This window comes from Carassius auratus, chromosome 31, assembly GCF_003368295.1.
Source record: "Carassius auratus strain Wakin chromosome 31, ASM336829v1, whole genome shotgun sequence".
In the NCBI taxonomy this organism is placed as follows: Eukaryota; Metazoa; Chordata; class Actinopteri; order Cypriniformes; family Cyprinidae; genus Carassius; species Carassius auratus.
In genome coordinates this window covers 25913523-25925867 of record NC_039273.1, presented here as the reverse complement: position 1 = coordinate 25925867, position 12345 = coordinate 25913523, and the positions used below count along the sequence as shown (strand labels likewise).

General features: G+C 37.5%; 1 protein-coding gene across 1 annotated transcript in view; it reads left to right on the top strand.

The window, feature by feature from the left end:
- LOC113051063 (disks large-associated protein 4-like) overlaps positions 1–12002 on the top strand; it is a 77658-nt gene extending 65656 nt beyond the window's left edge. The window contains exons 3-8 of the mRNA XM_026214677.1: positions 4628–5135; positions 5215–6002; positions 7332–7558; positions 9200–9298; positions 10648–10795; positions 11727–12002. Of these exons, the coding sequence (XP_026070462.1) occupies positions 4697–5135; positions 5215–6002; positions 7332–7558; positions 9200–9298; positions 10648–10795; positions 11727–12002 (1977 nt within the window). The 5' untranslated portion in view covers positions 4628–4696. The remainder of the gene's footprint in view (positions 1–4627; positions 5136–5214; positions 6003–7331; positions 7559–9199; positions 9299–10647; positions 10796–11726) is intronic.
- The last annotated feature ends 343 nt before the right edge of the window (positions 12003–12345 follow it).

Here is a 12345-nt window from a genome sequence, read left to right as displayed (position 1 = left end):
CTGTCTGATTCTCAGTCTATCTGTCTGTCTATCTATCTATCTGTCTGTCTGTCTATCTATCTATCTATCTATCTATCTATCTATCTATCTATCTATCTATCTATCTATCTATCTATCTATCTATCTATCTGTCTGTCTGTCTGTCTGTCTGTCTGTCTGTCTGTCTGTCTGTCTATCTATCTATCTATATATCTGTCTGTCTATATGTCTATCTATCTATCTATCTATCTATCTATCTATCTATCTATCTATCTATCTATCTATCTATCTATATATATAGTCTGTCTGTCTATCTGTCTCTCTATGATGGAGTCTTTATGTTCTTGTCTGGTGTCGATGGATAAATGAAGTCTGTAGGAAAGCGAGTGTAAGAAAGTGCGAAAGAGGTGTGAGGGAGATTGTGTGTGTGTGTGTGTGTGTGTGTGTGTGTGTGTGTGTGTGTGTGAGTGTGTGTGTGTGTGTGTGTGTGTGTGTGTGTGTGTGTGAGAGAATGGAGCGGTGAGGGGAACAGATGGTTTCCTCAGTCTGACTGAGATGTTTCTCTGGCAAATTGATGCTTTCAGTGTGATACAGAACCTTGATTTCATATAATGAAACATGAACATTTGAACATGATTTAAGTGTCCAAACACATTTTGGGTTCACTCTATTTGTATCTAGATGTGGAAAATGGATTCTGATTACTGCATTTTTTACTTTTTTTAACATCTTCATCTTCAGCATCTTCCTCTGGAAGAGTTTTGCTTTGATTTTTGGTGCTCCAGCACCATGTTTTGCCTCTTGGCACCCCCTGCTGTCAGAACGAGTGAGCGGCCTTTGCTGGACACATTCAAAACTGAGTGTTGCATTCTAAACCTGTGCTGTGTGTGTGTGTGTGTGTGTGTGTTGCATCAGAGCCCACCTGTGCTAAACACACCTCACACACAGCAGATGGTGATGCTCGGCCAACAAGTCTGAAAAATATGGCCTGCTCACTAGAGTTAAACATTCACTAACACTAACAATCTGTGTAGATGCTGTTTTAATTCTCCGGTGAACAGAGGTGTGTGTTTAACAACTGCATCACACTAATTCATGTTTATTAAAATCAGAGCAGATCCTCTCAGGCTGAACACAGACGCCATGAACAACACATGATCAGAAACACACACAGACACACACAGGGCATATTTCAGCCCAAAATCAGAGAACAAATAGGGAATCATAATATTTTGCATAAAGAATTTTTATACATTTTGACATTATTTTCACATACATTCTTCCTATTTTCCTTTTTAAATAAATATCTTTGTTCTATTATAGTTGGGTTATTTTTACTACAGGATTAATTGTCATAAAAACATTGAGTAAAACACTTCAGGTTAGGGCCCAATTATCATTAATAACTAGTTGTTCATTAGCATGCATATTACAAGCATATTGGCTGTTTATTAAAGCACATATTAATGCCTTATTCTGCATCCCTTAATCCTAAACTCCACATCCATACTTAACAACTACCTTACTAAACATTAATAAACTGCAAATTAAGACGTTATTGAGTCATTAGTTATAGTTGATTTAGCTAATAGTGAGAATTTTTTAATAAAAATCTTAAAATCAGGCTTTCAATTTTGCTAATTAGTTTGTATTCATTTATTTGGAAATGTATCATGTGAGATTCACCCTATTATAATTGGTCTGTCTAATCTTAAAATTGTTATGAAATTTTTTTATTACAAATAACTAATTAAAAAAATACATATATATATATATTTAAGTCTTTAGCAGATATTTTATGATTTAAAAAAAAATTGGTGTAGAAAGTATTTTCACTCAGGAATTGATGTGTCACAATTTCAAATAAATATTATAAATGACATTAAATAATATTTGCAACGTTGAATTAAATATGTTCAAGTAAAAAACTCCCCCTAAAACTTAATCTTATTCTGTATACATCTTGGATAATGATAAATTGCATGCAGCTTTTTATTAGACTAATGCCTAATATTTAAATATATTTGTCTAATTTTTCTTATTTGGATATTTTTTACATGTATAACAGTGTGTTTTTTTTTTCATGTTAGTGTGTGAGTTGTGTGTTAAGCTTTTTTATTTTCGTCATCTTCTGAGATTTAATGACCTTTTCTGCTGTTGGATCAGCTGTCTTCATCTGCGGCTCCTGTGGTTGTTTTTCAGCCGAAATCTCAGCCGTGGCACGTCTCTCTCTCAGGAAACATGTTGCTTTGTTTGTGTGTCCCGCTGATGGGTGGCTCTGCTTCAACTGTCACGTCTGTCTGCTTCACTCTTTGTTTTTCTGTCTCTCGTGTCTGTGCCGATCGCTGTCTCTGGCAGCTCTTTCACATCTAGAGACTGAGACAGGATTCTGGTCTGTGTGAAGTTAAAGCTGGTCTCCTGAAGGCAGGGTTTGCAGGAGCGTTGAGCAGGTGACACGTGGAGCAGACGGTCTGGGCAATCAAGCGGTTCAATCCGATTTACCTCCATAGTGAGCGCTTTCCTGGCATGTGATGAGAGAGAGAGATGGGTTTTGGAAAAATGGAGTCACATGTCATATTACAATCATTGGGATTTTTAAAGAAAGAATAAGTGACTAAATTATGAAAAATAAGACTTCTGTCTCATAAGAGAACACCTTACTTTCTAACCCCCCACCTCATGTTTTAAACATAAATTAAAAAAAAATTGTACGTTTTATGCAACAACAAAAAAAACTGATTAGAAAAATTAACTTTTATCATTATATTTTCTCTCTATAACAGTCCTATCTGCAACAGGTTTGCTTTATTTTAATACTTTTGTCTTATTTTATAGATGTTTATATTACTGAAACATGAAGACAACAATTTAAGAAAAATTACAAATTAGTTATTTTAATATATACATTTTGAATGTTCAGTTGTGAATAAACAATGATTGTATTTGTTGTATACTCAATTTATACTTTTTTGTTTATTTATTTATTGTTATTTATTTAAATGCGTTAAACTAATGCTAAAAATTTGGGGTGAAAATGTGCAAAAATAAATCCACTTTATACAAAAAAAAAAAAATGTCTTTGATTTTCTTCTTGAGTTTGGAGTGAAAAATGACCCATAATCGTAAGATTCAATAATAATTAAACAATAACCGTCATCAATAGAAAAACTCCACTTTGATGTAAGCATGGAGTGTGTGTGTGTGTGTGTGTGTGTGTGTGTGTGTGTGTGTGTGTGTGTGTGTGTGTATGACAGGTGGTAAGAGGGTTTCTGGGTCAGTAATAAATGCTGAACACATGCTGTTCAGTCGCTCTTTTTATTTGCTTTATTAGTCATTTAAAAGCAATTCTGAGAAACAGGAGCCTGTTTTGCAGCACCATCTGGGTTTGTGTGTGTGTTTTCATGGTGTTTTGCACAATATATGGCTTATAGGAAACTGGCAAAGTGCAATGCATATTTTGCTTGTCAAGTAGACTATTGGTTCTGTCATGTAAAGAACTGTGCAGCTTTCCATTAATCATGCGTGTCATTCTGTGTAATGTAATGTACTGTAAATGTAATATTTCGACAGTATTCCTATTTCTAGCACTAATGAATGATTGAAAAAGTGAAAAAGTGACATGATGTGTGGCCAAGTATGGTGTCACACACACACACACACACACACACACACACACACACACACACACACACCATGAACACACAGCCAGAGCAATGTGTGTTCAGTCAGCAACCACAAATTCTTTGAAATAAATGCAAAGGCCTAGTTTTTAAGTTTCTTCTCAGAAACAAAATTGCACTGCAAAAATATTTTTCTTAATCCGTATTTTTGTCTTGTTTTACAGTACAAATATCTAAACATCAATCATTGTTTTATTAATAATTGTTTAAAGTCAATATACATTTTCTTAATGTAAATATTTCACAAAACAAGATCTTATCAAGATTTTTAAATCAAGAAACGTGTTACTTGATCAGAAAGATTCTCATAAGATAAGACTTTTTTTCTGAAAACTGTATAAAAATTAAGAGAGTTTAAGCTGTCAACCAGTGGGGTAGGAAAACAAACTTAATTCAAAGGGAAAAATTAAACAAGTTGAAAACAAGAAATGTATCTTGATTTAATAATGTTAGATGAAAATACTACAAGATGAAAATACTACAGTAAATAACAAAATCATTTTTGCAGTGTCATGCAGGATTTATTTTGAAACGATTTTCACTCAGAAATTAAGAGTAAATTTTACAAATAATTGCTAACAAATGGGAAGTAACCCACTCAATTAAACTCAAAATATTTGAAGTCGAAATGCTGACATTTTATAGAAGATTGTTTCAACCATGAAAAAAATAAAATAATAATAATAATTGTGACTTTTTGTCTCACAGTTGTACTTTTTTTTTTTTTTTCAAAAGAATTGTGAGGGAAGAAAGTCAGACAATTGCAAGCAAAAAAAAAAAAGTCAGAATTGTTCGATAAAAAGTTGCAGTTACCTTGCAAAAAACGTTTCGAGCTTCCATAGTATTTTCTTCTAAAACAAACTCCAATAAACTTGATTTACAACTTCTGCAACATATGTATTGTCTAATTCTTTTTTTACCTTGTATGTTCTACTTCTTTCTCTTGTCCCATTTCTGTTTTTCTCCAGGGTTTCTGTTTCTCCCCGGTGGGCTCATGCTCTTGATCTAGGGTGGGGGGGGCATCGCCCCATTCTACAATGAAAGGCTACACCCCCCAGCGCACCCGCCACGTGTCCGACTGTGAGCCGCCCCGTTCTCCCCGTTCTCCCCGTTCTCCCCGTCACCTGGACCCTCTGTACCCCCCGTCCACGTCCTCCACCCTCTCCCACACCCCGTTCCACCTCCCAGCAGCCATGGACCATTACGGAGCCCTGGACCCGCACCACTTCTCCCCATCGCCCAACCCGGGCGGTCTTCCACCCGACTGCCTGATGCCCCTCAACAACCAGCTGTCCTCCAGCAGCACCTTCCCCCGGATCCACTACAACTCACACTTCGATCAGGGCGACTTCGGTCACACAGCTGACAGCATCGGGGGAATCAGCAGCGGGACGCTGGGGACCTCCATGTCCATGGGAATGGGTCTCGGAGTGGGACGGACTGCCATGATCACCAGCGGATCCGCAACTATATCAGGTAAGAACTGCAGGGCTGTCTTGGAACTTTGCTTTTTGTGATTTTTCCTGATTTATCTTCCTGTACTGTTGGCATTTAGGGGCGGGGAAGATGAACCGGTTGCCGCCTAACCTCCTGGACCAGTTCGAGAAGCAGGTGCCTGGGCAACAGGACGGCTTCAGCACGTTACAGTTCCATCGCAGCACCGCGGTGACGACGACCAAACAGCAACAACAGCAGCGGACCGACAGTCCGGGAAAAATACGCTACTTAGTTCACTCCGTCCAGAAACTGTTCGCTAAATCCCAGTCGATGGAAAACTCCGCCATCAGAGGAAACATGAACGGCCGCAACAGCAGATCGTCGAGCAGTGATGACAAACACCATCGGAGCAAAAGCAAAGACCGGTCGAAGAACGAAGGAACGGCCAAACGGAGGCCTCGATCTAATATGTCTGGATACTGGAGTTCTGACGACTTGGACAGTGATATTAGTAACTATAGGAACCCAAAGGCCATGATGACTTTGGGGAGACAAGCGGTGGGATCCGGACCGGGGCCGGGTGGACAAGTGGCATCCAGGTACTTTATGCAGGGCTACAGCACCATGAGCGAGCACATGCTGAAATCCTCAAAGAGTAACAGTGACCTGAAGCACCAGGGGCTCCCTGCACTCCCAGGACCCGGTGGAGGTGGAGGGGGGGTCGGAGGAGGACAAGGGCCGATGTTTGACGGGAACTTTGGTAAAGGGGGACCCTGGTCCACGCTTACGTTAGGACCCACCAGACAGATGTGCCAGAAGGGCTCGGCCACACTGGATCGCACCCTGCTGAAGTCCAAATCTGTCCAGCAGGATATGGGCTGCCACTTCCTGCAGGTGCACGGGAGGGTGAGCGCATGGATAGCACACGGTTACTGTGTACTGTATTACTGTGGTGGAAGCGACCGTCAGTAGACACGGGGTGTACTGCAGTTTTAAAGCAAACACTTAAAGCCCTGATGTACTCACAGAAATTTATTTTTCGTTCTTAGCTCATGAGTAAATAGAGGTTCGCTCATAAGCACCCACATAATTAGATAAATAAGTAAAAATTTGCTAAATAAACACATAAGAGATGAACGGTAGGTGGTGAGAAAACAGCAGTTAAGAAAGCATCTGATCATAGCAGTTTGGATATGTTTGGACCAGCTCTGCAACTCAAGTCACATTATGTTTATTTATACTATGGGCCTGCTGAATGCTTGAATCTGATTGGTTTATGAACGTTCTAAGGTGTGCAATTATTTTCAAAGGAACGTATGGTTAAAGTAGTTCCAGGCAGGTGTTGACCGCATTACATGTCCATATCACTTTGAATCAAATGATTTCAGATATTTCAAAACTCCTTACAGCCTAAAATGGCATAATCAACAATGACACTGACCAAGCAAATGGATATAGCAAAAAATGCTATAAAAACAACACATTCCTTCCATGTTTTTGCCACAAAACTAGGTTTTTATTATGTACAGAAAGCACAAAATCTATTGCCCTTTCTCACAGTACAGTACAGACACACACACACACACACACACACGGATACACACGCACAGAAACATGTTTGCGCTACTGTGACAATTTTATCAGTAAAGTTATTTAGCAACTTAAAAGCTACAGAATATTTCTCATTGTTTAAACACATCAAATGTCTGTATCCTGCATTATAATTTGCTTTAAGGGCTAAATCTGAAACAAGAACACAAAAATAGACCAACAGCAGTTTAGATCGCTGGCTTTACAGAAAACACAGAAGAACGTGTATTTTCTTTTTTAATATTTTTGTTTTGTTATACATTACAAATATCTGCACCAAGATATATAAGAAGATATTTAAGATATATACACAGCTAAATGACATCTCTTGTTTTCTGGTGTAATCATGTTTCTATTTTAATTAAGTTTATACTTCTGAACCCACTGGAAGATATTTTTTCTTGTTTTAAGCAGGAACTTAATTATTTTTGATACAGTTTTCAGAAGTCATGTCTTTTCATTGAATGTTTGTGTTAGACTTTTTTTCTACTAGATATTTTAAAAAACTAAAGGGTTATTTGGGGAACCAAAAATATATTTTTAATGACATCACAGTGAAAACCACCTCCTGTAACCTTTATTTTGAAGCTTTAAGTCCGAAGGCGTGTGAATGTGCATCTGAAGTGTTCTCTGATGTTTGTTCAGATGCCGTCCACCGGCGACTGGACGGGGACTCTGGGCCGAAGCGGGCCCATGGGCGAGATCCCCTGTAGACGGATGCGTAGCGGCAGTTACGTTAAAGCCATGGGCGACCCTGAGGATAGCGACGACTCTGACGGGAGTCTCAAACCCTCGCCGAAAAGCACTGCGCGTAGGCAGAGCTACTTGCGTGCAACACAGCAATCACTAAGTGACCAGTTCCCCTCAAGAAAGTAAGTACACACAGTATGTGATCAATACATGCACATATTATGTTTCTGTTCATTATTAAAGCAAAACTCACACGTGCACAAGAGCAGTGACCCATATTTGTGCAGAAGGCTGGAGCTATATTAGGGTACAAACACAGAAACACTCACTGGTGGTCTGTCACAACGCCAGAGACCCCACCTGAGGTGTGAGCTCCGCTATTTCATGCCTTCTGGATCAGGATGAGTTTATCGGTGTTGATTTCTCTCTCATACATGCATCAGAATCCAGCTGTGCTTGTTCATCTGCTAGATTAAGCACAGCTAGTCTCTCTCCTCCTGCATATGCTGAGCCTCGCACAACCTTTCTGTGGCTCACATGTAAAGAAAACATATTTTTGGTCTTGAGCAGTTTTAGACATGAAGTCTCTACTGGCATTGTCAAAAATGTAGTATTATTTTTTGCATCAGATTGTGTTGCATATTAAATAATTGCAAAAATACGAGATGATTTTTATTTTTTTTTTCTAAATCAAATCTGACATCATCGAGATGTCTCATTCAAACAATAAGGGTGTTTAGTAAAAATAAGTATTTGCTGTATTTGTTGTGATTGTGCAGTGTTTCATTTATGCTGATTTAAATTGAACAAATATTGTGTCTGGACAGGATGAATCTCATTACTCTATTAGAGCACCGAGTTATTTTAGTAAAACTAAATATTTTATTAAATATATACTACTACTGCAGTACATAATTATATTTTGAATGAGCTTTTATTTTTATATTCTCAGTTTTTATTTACTTATAGTGTAGGATTCAATTATGTTGTTATTTGCTTTGTTTCATTTTTTATTATTTGTAATATTTATATTATTATTATTATTTAGTTTTTTTGGTACTATAACCCAAGCTTATTTACAGGTCGATATTTATTTTTCAGGTTTTTAGGTTAAAGTTTTTACTTTCATATTTATGTTAATTTTTTTATTTTAGCTTTATTTTAAGTTTTTGTTAAAAATCAGAAAGAAAGAATAGGATTAATATTAGGAATAATTTTTGTGCAATTTTTTTATATTATACTTTCAGTTTATGTTCATGTTTTGTTGAGACCCTGAATGTTCAGACTGTGTTTGCAATGGTATACTAACTCTATTGCTAACCAAACACTATGCTGTTTACACTGTATTCTGATTATATATATTTTTTTATATGCAACTGAAATCATTTTTTTAAATGAAACATGATAAAGTTTAAAACAGTAATGATCAATATTGTTGTTACATGTTACATGTGTCATCACGATGCATGTGTAAAATTAAAAAATATCTCTGCCAGTTCAATCAAACAATGATTAAAAATATAGATTTTAAAAATGAAAGCTGCTTTTTTTTTGCATTTCATTGTGAGCAGTTATAGTACATTATTCAGGTATTATATGCATGCATTATATTTGTATATTGTGAACAGTACTCTTGTGCTTGAATAGTAAAAGCGGTATGTTAGTATGCTGTTCTGAACATAGTGTTTGTCTCTAGAGTTTCCCTTCTTTAATGACGCAAACGTGTTGGTTTGAAGCCCCGCCTCTTCTGTTATAAGCACCGCCCTCTTTCTGCACTGTAAGCTCCTCCCCCGTCTCACCCTGTAACCCTGCCTTCTCTCCAGCCGTCTGCTGGACTACTCGATGCTGCAGGGGGATCTGGAGGCTCTCTGGTCCCCCTTCCACAGCATCAGCACCCTACAGCAGATCGGACGCTCTGTCAGGTCAGTGCAGAGAGGAGAAACCTGTCTGACTGACCGCTGCTCCTCACTGACCGCACAAACAAACGAGTAGTTGCATCAGTGCTGCTGTCCTGAACTCCTCTCACATTAGGAGTGCTGACTGAAAATTTGTTTACTTTCGGTCACTATTAATTCTTGAAACAGTTCTCCTACTCTGAGAGGTTTAGTCTGAGGTGGTTTTCTCCGTACAGCACATTTGCGGACAGATCTGATGTTTGGGTTTTGGATGCATTGCACCATTGCAGACGAGTGGATTGCGATTTGGTGAGAGAGAAAGCCTCCTCAGTGCTTCTAATGCTCACCCTGACTGCTATAAGAGCTCTGATTGGACGCCGAATGTTAACTAGAGTGAAGTACTTTGCTGATTGGTCATTAGCTGTGCTGCTTCCGTCTGATTGGATCATCCAACTATTTGAGGAAACTGTGGTTTTTATTTTAGAGCAGCAATTTTCAGATTTCTTGTGTACTTGTGACACGAATCAACTGGATGGATGATGAAAAGATGGATGGGTTCATTTAAAAAAAAAATGGAAAGATGGTAAATTTCCTGAAATGTAAATGCTTCTTCGGTAGTTTTATTACAGCTTTTCCATTTCCATGTGCTTTTTGATTAGTAGACCAGGGGTTTTCAATCTTTTAGATGCCACGGACCCTCAAATATGATCATATGAGGGACCCCCATCATAATAGGAAAAAAACATATAGTGTATTTTATAAAGACCCAATTTATACTGTGAAAAATGTATAGAATAATATTTTTTTTCTACTCATTATAGTACTGCATATTTAGATGCATTATTTATTAATTTATACTTGCATTAAAATTTCTATTTATTTCATTAAATTTAATGATTTATTTAAATCTGATTTAATTTATTTGTTCACTTCCATCTTATTTTTTTTCTTACATATTTTAAAATTAACTATTTTAATATTTTACATTATTTATTTGTACACTGTTTCACTTTTATTGGTTTATTTTATTTAACTTATTATTGTATTTAAATTATTTACAATTATATATATTTTATTAATTTGCTAAATCCAATTTTGTATATTTATTTTCACCTTATTTTTTATAAAAAATTTTTATTGTGCAATTATATTTCATTCATTTAGTTTATCTTTTATTCCATCTACATCTATTTTTTTCTCTGTCTATATATAATTCCACTGGCCCCCCAGCACTCCGTTGTGGCCCGTGGGGGTCCCCGGCCCCAGTTTGAAAACCCCTGTAATAGACACTAAAGCGCTTGAGCTGCTTGTGGCCTTTCTCTCATCTCATGCCTCTCTTCTTCTCTCTGTCACCTCTGTCCCCGTCCTGTCCTCAGCTGTCTTCCTTCTCTGCGAGAGTTCTCTGGGAATCGGAGTCTGGATAACCTGGACTGCATCGGAGGCAGCTCTCCGTTCCCGAACTGGGATGATGATGACTTCAGTCAGGGCTGCAGCACGCTGGGACGCGGCAGCTGCATCAGTCAGGTCAGACGCCTCATGACCTTTAAGTTTCATTATAGGAAACGGCTGTCAAATGAGGATGAAGATGTGTAATTTGCATGGTCTTATTTATAAGTGTGTCACTTGTTACCTTTGAGATTACACAACTGACACAGATGCTTTTAGCTCATGATGTTTACAAACAAATGCACACACAAAACCAAATACAGTATCTACACTACTAGAATGTTTGATCTTCTTACTTCTTGATGTCACCTGTCCATTTTGACTGTGCATTTCTACTAACTTCTCAGCATACTTTAATGGCTGTGTTCAGAATAGTGTACTAGCACACTATTCTTTGTGCAGTATGCATGCACATTTTCTGGATTATTGCATTTATGCATTTTTTCATGATTTTTAAATATTTATTTGTATTTTGAAAGTATGAATGCAGTACTTGAATGCCTTACATTTTCCAAACTGTGCTGTAAAATCAGAGCAACTGTAAAACTGTATCCCAAGATGCAGTGCATAAGACTTGACTTTCCATTTCCAGTGTGACAAATGAACCTGAAACAATTGCTGCTTGTTAAAACTCTGTTTTTGATTCATTATTTGATCATACTGACAATTGTTGAAACATTTTAACAATTAATGACAATGCAAACTTCCCTGGTGACCAAAAGTTTGAAATAATTAAGATTTTTTTTTGTTTTTGCATTTTTGCATTTAACCAAAAATACAGCAATATTGTGAAATATTATTACAATTTAAAATATCTGTTTTCTAAATGAATATATTTTAAAATGTGATTTATTATTGTGATCAAAGCTGTATTTCTTCAGGCGTCAGTGTCACATGATCCTTCAGGATGTTAGAATGATTTACTGCGCAGTATTCAGTGAAGTCATTCTGAAAGCAGCCATGCACCCCTAACAGTTCTGTTTCAGTCATGCCAGTCCTGTCCCAGCAGGTGCGAGACATGGAGCTGAGCCATCATTATGGAGACGAGCTGGAGGACATGCATCCTCGCTCACGATGCAGCGATCTTCCTGACATGCCCATGCCCACATGCTTCCGCTCCCGGAGCCATAGTTACCTTCGTGCCATTCAGGCCGGCTGTTCTCAAGACGAGGACTCAGCATCAGTGGATTCTGATTCACCGCCGCCCACGACCACAACGACTGTACGCACCTACAGTAACAGCACCGGTGAGTACAGACGTCACATGACCACAGATACAGTCTGACCAGTGTTCAGAGAATAAAGAGAATAAAACATCCCTGGTGTGTTTCTGTTACAAAAACTAAAAGAATTTCAAGAATTGATGGAATTGCTGTCTGGAGTCCTGTTGATCTAATAATACAATACAAGCTGAAGTTTGATACATGCATTGATGTATGACTCATGCAGTTTTATTTTTATTATAAGCATGACCAGTATTTATAGCAAACTAAATAATTTTCACATATTTCTAATACATTTTTATATAAATATTTTTTTATTAATTTCTGTGTACCCACAAACTGTAGCATACAAAAAAAGTTTAAACATCTCCATTTTCATGTTGCCCACGATAAAGGAAACACTGA